At 40.4% G+C, this 17,772-nt stretch overlaps 2 protein-coding genes across 2 annotated transcripts in view; one reads left to right on the top strand and one right to left on the bottom strand.

Moving 5' to 3' along the window:
• nudt9 (nudix (nucleoside diphosphate linked moiety X)-type motif 9) overlaps positions 1-3,668 on the bottom strand; it is a 7,289-nt gene extending 3,621 nt beyond the window's left edge. The window contains exons 1-5 of the mRNA XM_007574217.2: positions 3,261-3,668; positions 2,858-3,136; positions 2,023-2,112; positions 1,690-1,776; positions 457-568 (exon numbers count right to left, since the gene is read on the bottom strand). Of these exons, the coding sequence (XP_007574279.1) occupies positions 457-568; positions 1,690-1,776; positions 2,023-2,112; positions 2,858-3,136; positions 3,261-3,493 (801 nt within the window). The 5' untranslated portion in view covers positions 3,494-3,668. The remainder of the gene's footprint in view (positions 1-456; positions 569-1,689; positions 1,777-2,022; positions 2,113-2,857; positions 3,137-3,260) is intronic.
• A 406-nt stretch (positions 3,669-4,074) lies between these two features.
• On the top strand, positions 4,075-16,492 carry mapk3 (mitogen-activated protein kinase 3). The gene is made up of 9 exons (XM_007574219.2): positions 4,075-5,070; positions 6,528-6,710; positions 9,901-10,090; positions 12,057-12,173; positions 12,277-12,391; positions 12,495-12,626; positions 13,449-13,558; positions 14,776-14,893; positions 15,126-16,492. Exons 1-8 carry the CDS (start codon positions 4,481-4,483, stop codon positions 14,884-14,886), a joined length of 1,548 nt encoding a protein of 515 aa, XP_007574281.1. The 5' UTR covers positions 4,075-4,480; the 3' UTR covers positions 14,887-14,893; positions 15,126-16,492.
• The last annotated feature ends 1,280 nt before the right edge of the window (positions 16,493-17,772 follow it).

Consider the following 17,772-nt stretch of genomic DNA (forward strand, 5'->3'; position numbering starts at 1 on the left):
TGTATATTATACAAAGCTGGTATAAAGCCAGCTTTGTTCCTGTAGCCATAAGCTTCTAAAATTCAATTTACCTTAGTTTTAATATCGATTTATTTTATTTTAATTTTTTTTATCTTGTCCTAATGAGCATACTGTATTTAAGTCAGTGTTTTTTTTGTTGTTGTTGTTTTCATTTTTCACTGCTTTTATGTTTGTTTTTGCTATTTTTAAGAATTGAGTATCAGGCCATTTTGAATCATGTTCTATTTATATTTATTGTGTGTCGATGTAAAGTTTTTTGTCTGGCAAGAAAGCTGACTCACCTCATTGTAACCAAATCTGTCTAATAGCAAAGTTGATTGATTGTGGATCTTGGATACTCTAAATTCCTTTATGCAAAGACGAACGGGTTTATTTTGTCTTTCTCCACAGCTTCCCTGAAAACGTCGTGAAAAAAGGACTAAGAAAGTAGCGTACCCCTGGGATGGCCCACTCCCCACAGTCTCTCCTCTTGATGGCCACAAACTGCAGGATGGGCTTTTTGGAGGCCGAGTGATGAATCTTTGCTCCGCTGGCATCTACCTTCCATCTGCCACACAGAGTAACGCTTCAGGTCATCAAAGAGTTAAAAGAATAAAATCATCTAGAGAGACGGTCAGAAGTTCACATGCACTCGTCAGGAGCATGCGTTTAGTAATGACTTTGAGCTTTTAATTCGGCACTTGAATCCTTTATTCAGGTCGGACTAATAATACAACACATGACTGAAAAATAGAAACTGGTCCCACAGATTTTCTAAATGGTTTTAGTCAAGATGCTTAAATGCTTTATCCACGTCAAATGAAGTTTTAATGTGTGTTTGACATCATTTTCCCATATAAATACCAGATATGTCCAAGTTTTAACCATCCAGTTGTTGATCTGATGTAAACCTAAAAAACATTTGGAGGTGATCCTTGGTCTTCATTAGCATAGAAACTTTGTATATAATGCACCAGCGGGAGCAAAATGAACCCTCAGCAAAATGCTGCCACCACCATGCCTGAAAGGTAGATACAGTGTGCTTAGGTTTAAAAGCCTCACTTTGACTCATAAACATTCTTCTTATATGTGTGTTTGTCCATGTCAACAGCTGCAAATTTTCAGGTGTCCATTTTAGAGCTGAGGATTATTCCTGGCAGCTCCTGGGTTGCTCTTTAACATCATAACTAAATCGGCTTTCGACCAAAGTGGACAGTTTTTGATCGAACGGTTGGAACTGGATTCAATCTGCTCTTCCAACTGACGCCAAACACACATTACAAAGGGTTTTGGGAAAGATAAAGCAGACTCACATTAAGCACTCTTAATGGGCCTGACCTCAACCGTCACAAGTCCATGCTTAAAAGCCAGGTCTACTGTCCGGAAATCAACCAATGTAAATTATTTCCACCATTTCTGAAACAAATGGCAGTTAAAGGTACAACCGGCATTAGGGCAGAAGCTAGCTGAAGATGTGAGGTTCTGTGCAACTTGCTAAAAAATTATAATCTTTTAGATCTAAATTAATATGGCTTTCATGCAAAAGACGGCTGGATGGAAACTTCTGATCAAGATTTGTTTCCTTTTACAGATAAAAGGCAACAAGTTTAATTAGTTGACAGCGAGACTTCTCTCCTTTCGAAACAGAACGATAATCAAAATTCGAATTTATACCTAAATAGACGTTACCTTGTGACAACAGGGTCAGCAGCATGATTGGGTCCCCATCGTCCAAGCAAACCTCGTCCAGTCAAACCAGTGCGTCCACGAGGGTTTCTAGATCAGAAACAATCAGTATTGGAAACTGGGATTTCTTCAGTAAAGATCACAAAGTTGATTCGCTGACCTCCACTTAGGAACAAGCACCTACAGATAGTCCTCACCCAAATGTCATTGTGCATTAACATTAAAGAGTCTGGCGTTTACTTTTTTGTTGTTGTTGTTGTTGTTGTTTTTGGTTCTGCACACACACTCTTATTAATCCAATTTCAGGGAAATGTTTCAAATTACTGTTTAACTTACAATGGCTTCTCACTTTCCACTTTGTATTTTCCCTCAAAGCTCGACCTGTCCACAGGACCATCAACAGCATTGAACTTTGGAGAGAAGGAACTGCAGGACAAGCAAACGGTACACAGAAATTATATAAAAATCTTGGCAAAATTATTCACAAACCAAACTTTTTCACCTTTTCTCACATAACAGCCACAAACTGAAATGTATTTATTTGGTGTTTATGTGACAGACTACAAAGTAGCTTGTGACTTGGAAGCAAAAAAATAAACATAATTTTTTAAACATAAAATAAAACTCGCACTTTTATTCAGTTCAAGCAACTGTGTAGTCATGTGTAAGAAATGCCAAGGTCCAGATGGAAATGCAGTTGAGAATGTGCGCTAAGAGAATCAGCGTTCACAGACGCAAGCGATCTAATCTGACTGAACCTGAGCTATTTTAGAAAGAAGACAAAACATCCGTATCTGCAGATGGATCCCTGACAGAAACACGCATTTGAAACATTTGCAGCTTTAATTGCAAAAAAAAAAAAAAAGAAAAAAGCAATTAATTGGGGGAACTGAATACAAATGAATGACCTACTTTTTACTTTCATATTTTCAAAAAATAAAAGTTGAAAACCATGTATAGATTTGCTTCCACTTCAAAATTATGCACTACTTTGTTCTGATCCATTACATAGTATATATCACAATTTGCATGCTGTGGACCTTGTGGCTCTGATGTGACAAACAGGGAGTACTTTTGCAAGTACAAGAAAGCAAAGAAGTGAAATGTACACTGTGTGATCAAATCAAATTATCCAGATATTAGATTTATTTAAAAAGCAAGCGTTGCTCACCCAATATCGGGATCAGCCCAGACTGGCTTCTTTAAAACAACTGGAGCAGTGTGGTTGACTGGGCTGTACTCGGGCCATTTCTGATTCCAGTCCACCTTGTCGTCAGGTACAGTGAAGCGCGTAATGGTGGACTGTGGATACTGTGGGCATCTGGATTTTACATGAGGACCTGCTGGGGAGGGCATGGTCCCGATACTGCTGGTGTAATAGTCCCCACAAATAGGTTTAATATGTTCACTGGTTCTGTAAAGATGATGGGATGAGCAAAGAACCGCAGGTCTGAAGAGGGCAACAAAAAAGCCACAGATCACACACCTACTTTAAGTTCTGGTTTATTGGCTGCATATAGGTAACTACTTAGTTTCTATTCAGTTTGAAACCGACAACATAAAGCTGCTCATACCTTGCTCCAGAGGTGGAGGCCGTCAACGGGAGTCCAAACAGAGTTATCGCCAAACGAATAGCACTTGTCCAGTGTCGTCTCGAAGGTGAGAAAAGCATTCCTTGAACGTTATTAGTAAATCGTCTACTCAACCCACTCATTGCCGTGAGCAGGAAGTACACCCCTTTGCGTGATGACGTAGGCAAGTGCGTGCAGCTGGACGCAACTTTACAAAAACGAAAGGTTTTTCGCATTGTTTGTTGGGAAAACTAGAGCTCTACAATAAAAATAGTTTTTTATATCATTGAAAGTGTTTAGCATTATGACATATTTTACTATAGCCTACATTAGAAAAATTTAATGTTATCTGACATGGATTAAAATTGTTCCATCAGTTATGGTTTCTGGACCAGCAAAGGAGACCCAGACCATCACTTTGCTACCACCATGTTTTATGTAAAGTTATACGTGTCCCATAGCGTCCTTTAAGAATGTTAACTTTGGTTATCTACCTTACAGCACCTAACATAAAGTGATTTATATTCAAATAACTGATATCTGAAAAACAAAATTAAAACATTGTCCACTTTTGTTTTGTTTCTGATGTAACAAAATTACTTTAAAAATTTATAACTGAAATGAATTAAACGTAATTTGGTGCTTTTCAACCAGTTGAATTTCTGTTGTTATTTGTTTTTCTGCGTTTCTCACTCTTATAATGCAACACTGTAAACGGAATAATATACTAAAGGATTAAAGTAATTTGTAAGGGCTTGTTATGTAATGAAAGCCCTGTATAGGTTAGGTTCCCTTTCCAATATGGCGGATGCACAGACGTATCGCTTCTACAGCTAAAGCGGCGCCTACTCGCCTACACACCTACTGCTGGCTGGTGGCTGTCCCTCTAATGCGCTTGTTCTGCTTTGCTTAGCTGTAAGACCGATCTTGCCCCGCCCAAACAATGCAGCCCTGTAAACATATCCAGCGCACCTGTACGATGCTGTAGTTTTGCACGCGCATTTACGCTTAGTGCTGAGAACTAACCGCGCTCGCGCACCAAATCCATTTACGTTGTTGGTTGTAAAGAGGAGCACTACATCGCCCTCTCTGCTCCATTCCCTCCGTTCAGCAGACTCATCCGCCGGAGATAAGTAACGGAAAGCTGGAAAACCCTGCTGAAGGCAGCGGCATTTTTTCGGAAGGAAACACCCTCAGAGAGCGGGAGCGGTTTGTAGAGAAGAATGGCGGATTCATGCAGCGATATGCCTGTCAAGGCCGAGAACTCGGAGTGCGCCGAAATAGTTGTTGATACAACTGAGCCGTCGAAAGCGATTAGTACTGGTACTGGTCTCGGCTCTGGCTCTGGTCCTTGCCCCAGCTCTGACCCTGCCCCTGGCTCAGACATTGGCTCTGACCCCCGTCCTGGACTCGACCCCGACCCTGAAGCTGCACCTAAACCCATCCCCATGTCTGTATCCAAACTGGAGGAGGCAGCGGCCCCTGATTCTGGCGTTGTCTCTGGTTCTGACCCTTCTCTTGGCGCCGATTCTGGCTCAGCAGAACCCATGACTGTGTCCGAGTCTGAGGAGGCAGCGGCCGCTGCTCCTAGGACTGACCCCGGTCATGCTCGCAACCCCGGCCACGGCCCTGGCTCTGGTCGTGCCCCCTGCGCCGACTCTGTCCCCATGGCTATCTCTGGACCGGAGGAGGCTGCGCCCCCACCTCGGTTGCCCAAAACAGACGTGGAGCTGGTGAAGGGACAGGCATTTGACGTTGGACCCCGCTACACCAACCTGGCTTACATCGGGGAGGGAGCGTACGGGATGGTGTGGTGAGTACTGTTTGCTAGCTCCCATCGCGCGCTTCCCTTCAAGCTCTTTAAAACGGCGCATATTTTCAAAATAGATGCACTTAAAACAGGGGGTGCAAAAAACAAAACAAAACAAAAAAAAAAACATGCAACTTTGCAGCAGTCCTGGTTAACAGGTTAGTGGAGCTGCTACAGGCGGGGCTCTAATAAGCTGTACAGGAAGCGAGATTGGGAGTGATTGCGCAGGACGCGATTTACTTTTCTCAAATATGTTCGCAAGCTGTACTTTATCTCAAATGTGCCATAAGCCTAATTGGACCACAGTTCTCCTCTGTGCAGGAATAAGCCGCAGCATAGTGTCGGGGGTGGATTTGTTAGTTGTGGCGAGGCCTTTCCTGCTGTTATGTGATCTGCAGCCCTGCGTGGCCACTTTGTGAAGTCATCACTGGACCAGAAGAAGATCAGATAGGGGAGTGTAATATTTAAAAAAAAATCGAGATAAAAACACCCATTCATGTCGGGATGAGGCAGAGGGTAGTTTACATATTTCACATTTGTTTGCTTGATGTCAAACGTGTGATGATGCCACCATACATGCAGACAGTGTAAACATCACAACCGGTTGGTTTAGAGGAGGAGAAACAATTAGTCTGCAAAATGACAGAAAAAGTTCACCTTAAACCCAGAGGAGGAGTCATCTGACTGCTGCTGGCTGGTTTGGCCACTTTGTGGTTTTATTTCAGAGCTGAGCTTTAATGGCTTAATGAGTGGTGGTGGGGGAGGATTTATTTATATTATTTTATACATAAGATTAAGGGGAAAGGAGCAGATTTTGATGTTTAAATGATGGCGTCATACATTCATTCTCCATGTGTCATCAAGTATACATTTTTTCTTTTTAATCATTGTTTATTTTGAGGCACTTTGAAAGAAAAAAAAAATCTGGCAAATTTTAAGGATAGAGACGCACCAATATTTTTAGGTCCAATTTTGAAGTACAAAACTGTGCAGCAATGTACATGCTGTTTGCTGATGCATTTATAGACAGAAAACTGAGGGAGTTCTTAGCTTTGACGCATTCAGTGACTAGGAAAAAAGTAGATTTTTCTTTTTTTTTAATCACTTATCACCAATCAGGTGGAAATTGCCTGATTCCAATCAGGCAGCTCTATATTTGACTTAAATGTTCAGTTTCACACCTCCACTAGCTGCAGAGCGGTTGTGTAACATCTATTCTCTTGCAAAGTGTCATGCAAAGCCCGACTTCGATAACCCCAACAAAGGAAGTAGCACCTAGATAAAGCCGTGACGCCAACATCATGTCGTTGTCCTCACACTCCACACCTTTCAGAGCTGCCCTGCGTCCTCTGCAGTCGTTTTTGCTTGTGTGTGCGTGTGTGTGTGTGTGTGTGAGAGAGAGAGAGTGAGTTGTGTGTGTGCTACTACTTGTGTTTTGTCCTTCCTTTTCCTGCATTCAGTTCAGCTCAGGACAACTGGACCCAACAGCGGGTGGCCATCAAGAAAATCAGCCCGTTTGAGCACCAGACGTACTGCCAGCGCACGCTGCGAGAGATCAAGATCCTGCTGCGCTTCCGCCACGAGAACATCATCGGGATCAATGACATCATCAGGGCGCCGCAGTTGGAGAACATGAGAGACGTGTATCCTGCCACGCTCGGTCGTGCGTAATTCGCTGGGAGCTGAGTGTTACGGAGATTTTTTTTCCTTAATTTTAGGATGAGCTGAGAGGAAACTTTCAGCTAAGAGCAGTGAAGCTCAGATAGCATCAAGGTTTCTATGGTTACCAAAGCAGGTGCTCGGTACTGGAGACAAAAACCTTGGAAGAGTTGCAGGGATTTATTTGTTAGTTTTGTTGTTTGGCTTTGTCGTCTACTCTTGCCACGTTTAATTGTGCAGAGACTCCTGCGCTCTTGCACTTTTATTGCGGCAGGTTTTCTTTTTTTTTTTTTTTTAGTGTGTGGCTTCGAGAATTGGGCTGCACTTCCAGTCAAGCCGCCTGCGAGGCATCCGATGAGGTTAAGCGAGACGAACACGTTAGTAATTACTTATACGGGATCCTAGGACCCCATAGAGCTTCAGCAAGCCCCTTTTTCCTGCTTAAAAAAACTTCAATATGAAACTCTGTTGAGATTGATATTGAATATAAAGTAAGCAGAGTTGGACTGCTGGAAGGTTATTGCAGTTTCAAGTGTTTTTATTATTTGAGGTTACTGTAGCAAGGCCTAGCTTTCAGGGATCACATAATTTAATTTTCTACAGAACAAAAATACCGTACGCTCTCCTTCCAAAAATTGCATCCACATAATTTGTTTCATTTGGGGTTTTGTAATGACTGTTTTGATTCGACATATCGTGCAAGTTTAGTATAAACTAGGGATGTGGACCAAATTTTGTGGTACTGTTGTGATAATGGTAAAAATAATAAACTATTGCTTGTTTTTTGGGGGGTTTTTTTTGGCTGTGACTGCATGACACAGCATTCATAACACCATAAACACAAAAACTGCTCTGAAAAACATACATTTTTAAAACAGGCTTCTTCAAGACGACTTAGAGTGATTTCTATCGCTAACCTGCACACAGATTATTTATTGATATTTATTGATGATCTTGTGGAGAAAATTCTAAAAACAAGGTGTCTGACAATACTGGGGATTTTATTATTAATTGGACTTTATCAAGACAACAATAAATGAAAATTTTGATTCACAATAATTAATAAATGATACAATAAATACCCACCCCTAGTATAAACCAATTTTTTTGTAAGAATGCCACTATCAGCCACGTTTTTTAAAATTCTATTAACTCTATTTAACTTTTTGTTTTATTTAGTGCCAAATAAAGTCTATTTATTTCCATCCTGTATTACCACTTTTAAAACTACCATAAATAAAATGTTTTCACATTTTTAGGACAAAAATTAGATTAGCACTGATACTTATTTATCTCAAAGTAGATGTTCTCTGCATCCCATACATTTAAATATATGGATTTACTATATATATATATATATATATATATATATACATATTGACTAGGAAATATATAAATTTCCTAGTCAAAAAAAAATATTGGAATGAATTTCAACTCCAGATAATGGGGGATTTTTAATGTAATTTCAGTTGTAAATTCAAAAAGTGTTTATTTTATTTTATTTTTTTCCTGAAAATATGTCAGTACCAAGCGAAGATGGGTTCCTCTGTTTTGCCTCCATTCAACACAGGCATAGATGAAAAAGTAAAATAAAATACAAAAACGTCCATGGACCGGACAGGGTTAATCTAACACATCACCTGTGGTGGTTAAGCTGCTTCAGTTGTTTTTCTTTTCGTTCCCGTTGAGCAGTGATGTGTGGGCTCGGCCCGCCAGCGAGCTGCTGTCGCTGAGAGCTGCTCAGGCTGCTGCTTTGTTCAAAAGCTTCATTGTTTCCAGGAAAGAAAAAAAAATGGCAGGAATGTTCGAGTCTTTCAATCTTGTCTTGTTTGATGCTCCCAGTCGGTTTAGTTGCTCAGTTGTTGCCACCTTGGAAAGGCGTTTGTTACCGAGCAAAAGTAACAACTGATGGGGTCTGAACAGCTGAGATCAACAGATAACGCTGTGAACACAGCTTTGTATTGATGCCAACAGTTGGAGCGGATCATTTTTCTTCTCTCTTTGCCAAAGAAAAGCTGCTCATTTGCTGTCTGTCGTTTGGTTTTTGGTTATGCCCAGTGAGAAAACACACAGCAGTATCTGTCATGCACAGCACAGAACAGTCTTTTCTGATCTTTATCTCACCCTGCTAGGTTTCTAGTCGATTACCATGAAAGAAAGCTGATTTTGCTACTTGTGCTTAGATTTTGCTCCCAGGTTTCTGATCAGTATGTTATATGAATACCCAGTGACGACCCCGTTATCGGTTTTCCAGTAGAATCCGTCAGATTTGGTTTAAAACAATCTTTGTGCGCTCTGAGAGGATTCCCACGGCCTTTCAGCAGAGAAATCAAGCCCACAGCATCACAGATCCTCCACCGAATTTAGCTAGTGGGCGTGAGGTGTTGTCACGTCTTCATCTTTGTTTGAAAGGGGTGTTTGTTTCTGAAAAGTCCGCTGAAGTCCGTCAGAGTTTTACTAGCAAAGGATGACGATGGGAAATAATCTCATTTAATATTTTGACCTACCTTCTTTTTTGGGTTCATTGCAGAAAGTTGTCTCCGACTACAGCGTAAGCTAGCTGTACAGTTAGCTAATATCTGCTGCAGTTCTTTGGTATTTTAAAAGTAACATTGCAACAACAGTATTAATTTTGCAATATGTTGTGCAGCTCTAATTGTTACCACTTACTTTAGAAGACATTGCATGCAGCTCTGCGAGCTTTGGTTGATCAATGCAACTATGCGTGGAACTGTCTTGTTAAATATGATGCGGCTGTTGTTTATCAGGGATTTTCTAATACTTTGCGTAACTTTTGTTATATTACTTTACATAATTTCCTCGTGGCTAAAGGTCAGAACATGAGCGACCTCATCGATTGTTTTTTTGATAACTGTGCATCTGTTCTTTCTGTCTATATTTTGCGTTTGATTTTTTTTTTTTTCTTTTCTTTTCTGGTTTACCAGAGAATGACTAGAGGAACATAGTCATTGCAACACACGTTTCACATCGTCTGAAGCCCAACGTTTTGCAGTTTCGGGTTGAATAAAAGAGGTGAACGTTGGTCTGAAGTGAAATAAATAAATAAAAAAGAAAATAAGAAGCCCCATCATTTTGTCAGGTCAATGTAAAAAGGACGTGACTTTCTTTCTGTCAGTTTTGGGTTTGTTTGCCTTGACCCGTGCGTGTGTCCAGCTACATCGTGCAGACGCTGATGGAGACGGACCTGTACAAGCTCTTGAAGACCCAGAAGCTGAGCAACGAGCACGTGTGCTACTTCCTGTACCAGATCCTGAGGGGTCTCAAGTACATCCACTCCGCCAACGTGCTGCACCGGGACCTCAAGCCCTCCAACCTGCTCATCAACACCACCTGCGACCTCAAGGTGAGTTCGGACATCCGGCGTTAAAATTTTCATCAGAGACCAAATAGGAGGACGTCATACCTTCAAAGGCGCTCGTACCACTTGAGGTTTGCCACATTTTGTCATTTTTTTAATAGAGCAACACAAATTAGTGCTTAAAGTCCTGATCTGCGGTAAGACTTTTTGCATAATTTTGTCCGCCCATCACAATAAAATACACCGCAGCGTGTGGAGGATGCAAATACCGTGGCATTTGGTTTTGAGTTTTCATGACAATGCAGGACGCTCTAGTTCCCCCTCTGCACAACGTTGTGCTTTGTCTTGGACCGACCTGGCTTTCCCCTGTTTTAATTTTACTTTTGCTTTAAATCTACACGTTCCCACGACAGCTGCACCTGGCTTGGTGATTTTAGCTCTTGGTCAGGTGCCGCTTTTAAATACCTTGTTAGTTTCAAGAGTTATAAAAACTTCACATTTCAATTTTTTTGTCCTTTTTTTTTTTTTTAGCAGAGTAAAATGCAAACTTGTTCAGAAAGTTTGCATCCATAATTTTGTTTATAAATAATAATGTGTTTGAAATTACAGTAGATGTGAAGGTTTTTATATTATCACATTTTGCAACAAACACAAACATCAGTCTATTCTAGTGAGACTTTGTGCTATGAGGCAATGTGAAGCTAGCCCCTCCAGGAAGTTGCAATCGCAACCATTCGTGCAAATTCGTTCGTCGTTCTCGAATTTTGAACGTTGCAATTTTTCCCCATCACCGCAAGTTTTCCGCAGGCCTAACCAGCCACCTTCAGGTTTTCTGTAGTTCCTTCTCTTCTGACCAATCTCCACACTCAGCTGAATTTTGTCCAATCTTCTCAACTCTTTTCTAATTGAACTTCCTGTTTCATGACATTTCTTGACAGTCAAACCTGCAAGACGAGAGCATGTGTGACGCTAAACATTTGCCCTTGTTTTCTTTCTTCTTTTGCTTCTTCTTACGCTTTAGGCATAATTTCATTTGCATTAAGGATTTTTTTTGTAGGACTATGTTATGACATGAATAAAAAAGAAAATAAAAATTGCAACTTTGACCACAAGCCTGTGAAAAAGGTGCCTCAAAATCTGTGATTATTTCTCTTTTTGACTGCAACAATCGTAAAATAAGACTTAAGTTAAAAAAAAAGTTTATTTAACTTTTGCTATCTCAGTAAGAGCTGTTGTGGACGATCTAAAAAACTGCTTGCAGCTTTGGAACTGCAAGCAGTTTATGCAAAAGAACATAGGTTTTATGTTCTTTTGCATAAAACCTATCAAAGTTTGTGCTTGTAGCTGAGAAATTGGGGGAAATTGTTAAATTAAAATGTCATTTTGCAGCTTCCTCTCAGTCTTGTTATTTTTGTTTGCTTGAACTGACCTCTCAGCGAGTGTGTGTGTGTGTGTGTGTGTGTGTGTGTGTGTAGTGTATAATCCACAGTGGTCTTGTGAACATTTGGCATTCAACCATCAATCCCTGGATTAGCTGATCATACGTGAGGAATGGAGCACAAAGGAAGCGTTTCAAAGCAGCGTGTTGCCAAAGTCTGACCTAATCCTAGAGCAGCAGTACAGTTGTGACTTTGCTTTCTGGCTATAATGTGCAGAAAACATTAAAAATAGATTTGCACAGCAAACAGGGTAAGTTGGAAAGAATGAACCGTCATGTTTGCACCTTTTATTAAAAAAAGGTTTGATGTACTTGCGTTGTTCCTCTTATTAAACCTGCTGCTGCCTCCTAGTGAACTCCATTCCTTCTCGGCACATTATCCTGCTTAAATGTTGCCGGATTACGTGCATGTTACACAATTTACAGGACTTCAAAAGTGGCTTTATTAATAAAACGGGAACTTATTAAGAAGCGGTGTGTGTCCTCTGGCTGGAGCTTGGGAATTAGTTTGAAAATAGTGTAAGAACTGATTTGTTTTTTGTTTTGTTTTTTTCCTTTTTGTTTCTTTCTCAGATTTGCGACTTCGGCCTGGCTCGGATAGCCGATCCAGTTCACGACCACACCGGTTTCCTCACGGAGTACGTGGCCACACGTTGGTACAGAGCCCCAGAAATCATGCTCAACTCAAAGGTACGAGTTTAACTCACTCACTCACTCACTCTCGCAGTTTTGGTATTTGACTGGCAAATTAGTATTCAATTGCACGGATGTTTTATTTTTTTTTTCTTTTCAGGGCTACTCAAAGTCAATCGACATGTGGTCAGTGGGCTGCATCCTGGCTGAGATGTTGTCCAACAAACCCATCTTTCCTGGGAAACACTACTTGGACCAACTAAACCACATACTGGGTGAGACTTTTTTTTTTTTTTAAATTAACTGTGCAGTCATGATGGGGACAAAAAGCAAAAAATTTTAAAAAGGAGCTGTGCTGAACAACATCTGTGTGTGCAGGCGTACTTGGCTCACCGTCTCAAGAAGATCTGAACTGCATAATCAACCTGAAGGCGCGGAACTACCTTCAGTCCCTGCCCCAAAAGACCAGGATTCCCTGGGACAGACTCTTTCCGAAGGCAGACCCAAAAGGTAAATCAGCTTCTTATGACTACTGCGAATGTTTGAAAAGACCTGAAAAATGGGGATATTCCAAAGGAAAGTTTGTAAGTTTGTTTTGCAGCCTACATTGTTTAGAAATTACTGTCATTTGAAAAGTAGGTCAGAGTAATGAAACCACAGCCTGATTAAAAGCAGGAAAACATAATATGAATCTGCAGAGAGAAACTTAACACGCATAAAGATTCACTTGTGTTACGTTTTTATTACGTTAAAGTTTAAACAAGCAAACTGTAGGTGAAAATCTGATTGTTAAACAAAAACAAAAACTCCTAAGAAACGTGTTGCTAGAAAGCTAATGCTGCTTGTGGGGATATTTGTCAGTCAAAGTTGGATTGTTTTATTGGAAAACAAAAAGTTTACTGCAAACAAGATGCGTTCTGTGGGATCATGCAGCAAAAGATGGATCGACCACAAACGAAAGTATAAAAAACTGATTAAATGAAATTAACTACTGCAGTAAAATAAAATGCATCATTTTAACATCTTGAGGAGGAAAAGCGTTCAGCGGTCGGTTTGTTTTGTCATCCAATGTGGTTTGTTATCTGCGTCCATTTAGATTCAGGAACCAAACGCTGTGACAAGTTTCCACATTCAGGTTTCCTACACATATAGAGACTTAATGAAGAGGGGGAAAGAAACAGATCTGGAGTTTTATGATGTTTTAAACATTTGAGTACTGACAAGCTAAACATTTTTCTTACTGAATTTATTTTTTGCATGAGTGTGTAGAAACTCTGAACATTTGCTAATGGCAGAAGACGGTTAATGACGACTCCTTGTTCTTCTCTGAAGCCTTGGACCTGTTGTGTTGCATGTTGACATTTAACCCCAACAAACGCATCACCGTTGAAGACGCCCTGGCTCATCCCTACCTGGAGCAGTACTACGACCCCACCGATGAGGTACAAATACGTCTTAAAACCAAAGTTCATCGCAGAGCGAAGGTTAGAGAAGCGACTTTGTACTGGAGTTTAAACTGCTGCGAAGCCTATGGAAGGTAGTTGCGCTCTGGAACTGCGAAGAGGAAGAAAGTTGATCATTTTTGTAAAAGGGCGGGCTTTGTTGGTTTTGTTTTCAGTTTGGTTTTATTGGTAGAAAAAAAACCTGTAGTTCACCACAGGTGTTATCGGCTACTTGTAACAAAAGTTTAATGAAAATAAATAAATAAATAATGATGGATCAACTGCAACACCAAAGTCCCCTACCTCCGTTGTGCAAAATAGTGACGGTGGATGGAAGCAGCTGAAAGTCTTTTTTTTTAAAACATTAAGTCATTGTTTAGTCCATTTAACTAAACTAGGAGACTTTTATTCATGTCACTCAAATTCTGTGCATTTTTTTTTCTGATAAGCTTTTTTTAAATTTTATTTTAAACTTCACTTCAAGCTGATCCTGTGTAGTGTGGTAAGAAAGGAAATTACAAATATAAATAGACTGTTTTTTGTCATTTCACTTAAAGTGTTGCGGGTGAAGCGAATTATTTGGAGAGTGTGGCTGCTAATTTAGTTTAACTCAATCCACATTTCACTAAACAGAACACAATAAGTGTTTTCTAACATAAGAAAACTTGTGATAACACCTTCGGCTGCCTTAAAGGTCTGGCTGTTGACCTTTCGAGAGCCATCTGCTGTCACCATGGCAACAGAACCATGTCCTCTAACAGTAGTCCAAAACTCGCTCAAACCTGGGGCTAAATGCGTTTCCGACGGAGGCTGTTTCTGATAGGCGAGGAGAAATGGACCCTTTTCTAACTTTTTGCTGTCATGAAGCTGACTCGCACATGGAAGATCTTCGGGGAGACAGGAGTGCTCACTTCATCCCTTTTCTCTATGTTTCCCACAAGCTGCCACACGCTCCTGTTAGAAAGAGAGAAAATAATCTGCTTTCTGCGCTGTTGCCCTCCAGGCGCCCTCAACCACGTTCGTTAGTGCACTTTTAATTTTACAGAGTTGTAGTTCAAAGACTCTTCTTGTGTCAGAAAAGTGGATTTTGGACTTTATTTTAAAACGAAGGACTTGGATTTAACTGTAAGCTGTTAAAGTCACTAGTTGCCAATTCTTAAACCAATCAGACTCTTTAGCTCCTGTTTTGATCCGTGTTGTGTGCGCTCTGGTGTTAGCCCGAAGCGGAGACGCCATTTGACTTCACAACAGAACTGGACGATCTTCCTAAGGAGACGCTGAAGGAAATGATCTACGACGAAACGGCTCGTTTCCAGACAATCAGCTGAGGCACAGGTACGTGACAGTCAGCCGCATGCTCTCAGTGGCCATTTTACCTGTATTTAAAGTAAAACACGTCTGTTTTACGTGGATATTTTGCTGAAAAGTTTGTGGACTTAGAGTAGGGGGGAAAAAAGCAAATTTAAAATTAACATCTTAAGTTGGATGAAGGCACTTCTTAATTTATAATTTGCATAAAAGTCTTGATGTTTTGGATTATTCTATTTCCTTTGTTCTTTCTTTGCAGTTTTGCTGAGTTATTGCAGCGACGCTTGGAGCCAGAAGACCCCGAACGATATGCTAAAACAAAAGAAAAGTGCATCCTGAAGAAACCGACAAATATAAACATTAACCTGCTTACCTTTGCATTTCCACAGCAAGACGGAGCTAAGTATAAATATGGGTTGCCGTTACCGAGCAGGGTGGACTGTCAAATTCATGCCGTTTCCGTTTTGTCCATGTTGGACTCCTCACTCACCTCAGATATAATTTTCCCCCTTGTTTTTAAGCCCATTTTTACTGCTCCGGCTTGTCTAGCACCTTCTGCGGTAACTCCTCCCCTCACCAAAGCGTATAAACCATCCTACTGTATTAACCAGCTCCATAACGCTCCTGATCTATGAGAACGAGTTACAGCTTTGAATATTTGAGGGCTTAAAGAACCGGGACGGGGATGCTAACCGGGTGTGTGCATGTACGTACAGAATATAATGGATTTTCTAGTTTTTTGTTATTTTTTTAAATGTGGTTGTCAGTTTTTATTTGTAAGGGTGTATTTTTGAGTCTTTTTTTTAGTTGTTGTTTTGTGTGCTTCTGATTTTTTTTGTTGTTGTTAGTTTTTATTTTTAGACAATAATTGATATTTTTAGTGGCATGTTGTCAGGATTTCTTTACCGTTTCTCCTTTTTCTGTACGAAAACCCAGCTGAATGCATGCATTCCTGAAAATGAGCAAAGGTGCAGAGAGACCCCGGGGGGGACAAAATTGATACACAACTCACCCCAAGGCCAAGCACACTGAAGACTCCCACATGGTTTAGCAACATGACACATACTGGATGAAATAAAGATGAGGAAAAAAATGCCCACCGGTTCATTAAAAATATTGCAGCTGTGATACCAAAGTCCTTTTATTTTCTATTTTTCCCCCCCAGAAACTTATCCAGTTTCTCTCTGTTGAGTAATTCTTCTTTTGTTGTTGCTCTGCTCTCTAAGCTACACCCAAATCATCAGCAAGGACTGACATGCATGACTTCTATGTTCCTGTATCATTACATTCCTGTAACAAAATTGTCAACAATGACACTCCATCATGTAAACAAGCAAAAAAAAAAAATCCTGCCTGTTTTCACTTCAGATTATTTATTTGTTTATTTAATGAGGGTTTTTTTTTTGTTGTCTCTTTGAGTCTTGGTTCTTGTACTTCAAAAACTGAGAGAGGCAATGTCTTTTCCCACGATTCGTGCCGCCGTGCATTCTTGCACAACAGCGCGCGGTGAAATTTACTTGGCTTTTGGTGTTACAAGTGATGGTTGTGACTTTTCATGCTGTTACACGCCAAACTGATTGCTAATGACCAAGAAAGTTAGAGCTTTTTTTTTTTTTTAAGTAAAGAGGAAAAAAAAAACTACGTGCATTGCTTTGTAGGCTAATGCTACATATGAGCTGGCCTCTGTTGCTGCTTAACATTTGCGTTGTTCTGCCTAACAGGGAGGGTTTATTTCTTTCTTGCTCTTGTTTCGGTAACTTCCTCCGCTCATGTTCGGTGTCAGTTTGGACCGACACGCCTGCTGCTCTGTGCAGCGCTATTCGATTGTATTTTTTTGTTGTTTTTGTTCGTGCTGGGGATAGTAAGAAATTATCTACTCTGGATCACTCGCACCTGGCTTGTGATGCTAATCTTCCTGCCCTCATCTTATATTTTCACATCTCTGATTCGTGTCGCTGTGCCCTCAGAAGCCATAATCAGCTCTTTTTCTTCTTCGTTTTCCTCCAAATCTCTCCATGCTTTACTCAAAGGGCTGCCTCCTCATCCTTCTCCTCCTCCTCTTCGCCTCTCTGCTCGCTGTCCCCCATTAGTTCTTCCGGGAGCAGAACACCTGGTCCGATCCCGACCCAATCAGCACGCCTGCACTTTGTCTTTCAAGCCATGTGCCCTTCGTCTCCCCTCCATTTTTTGGAGGCTATTTAAGCTAGCCTCCATCTTTTGTGTCGTACTTGTAGAGCTTTTAAGTTTGGGTTGCAGAAATGTACGTCTGTGTAAAGACTGTTTGTGTATTTGCACTGTTAAACCAAGACTCCTCTTTTTTTTCTTTTTTCTTTTTTTTGGATCATCACTTACTCCCTGTGCGTTTTTAATCCACCAGATGTGTTCTTGGTTTTGCACGTAAAGGCCTCTCTTTTATTAATATCATTTCCTCCCTCTTAACACGCCACCCGACCCAATATCTTTTTTGGGAATAATGAAAGAGGAAGAATCCTGACACACTCCTGCACACACCCTCTCTTGGTCACCTGAGGGTTGTGACCCCGCGTGTCGACATTTACTGTATCTGCAAGGGCCTGCCTGTCTTAAAGTCTGTTTAAGGATGTTTTTAAATGGCTATTATTAAGTCTTATTGGTGGAATGCTTTTTTTTTTTTTTTTCATAAAAGGGAGTTCAGATTTTTTGTGTGTGTTTTCTCTTATGGCTATTATTAATATTACTATAACTAGGAGTGTTTTCAGTCTTTCTGAAGCGTATACTTTTTGTCTTTTAATTTCTCCAACCAGATTGTAAAAGGATTTATTTTGTTTTACAGAGATTGTTGAGGATATGAGTTATTGAGAGTTACAGTCTGTATTCTGTGGTATTATTAATTGATTAACAAAAACAGAATTATATAAATGGAATTA

The sequence above is a fragment of the Poecilia formosa genome, unplaced genomic scaffold (genome assembly GCF_000485575.1).
Source record: "Poecilia formosa unplaced genomic scaffold, Poecilia_formosa-5.1.2 Scaffold346, whole genome shotgun sequence".
In the NCBI taxonomy this organism is placed as follows: domain Eukaryota; kingdom Metazoa; phylum Chordata; class Actinopteri; order Cyprinodontiformes; family Poeciliidae; genus Poecilia; species Poecilia formosa.

What these genes read in the sequence shown, in the direction of transcription:
- mapk3 (XM_007574219.2), top strand. Translation starts at nt 4,481, where the DNA reads ATGGCGGATTCATGCAGCGATATGCCTGTCAAGGCCGAGAACTCGGAG. An exon ending in TTGGAGAACATGAGAGACGT is followed by an intron (nt 6,711 to 9,900) that starts GTATCCTGCCAC and finishes GCGTGTGTCCAG; the next exon opens with CTACATCGTGCAGACGCTGA. An exon ending in TCCGAAGGCAGACCCAAAAG is followed by an intron (nt 12,627 to 13,448) that starts GTAAATCAGCTT and finishes TCTTCTCTGAAG; the next exon opens with CCTTGGACCTGTTGTGTTGC.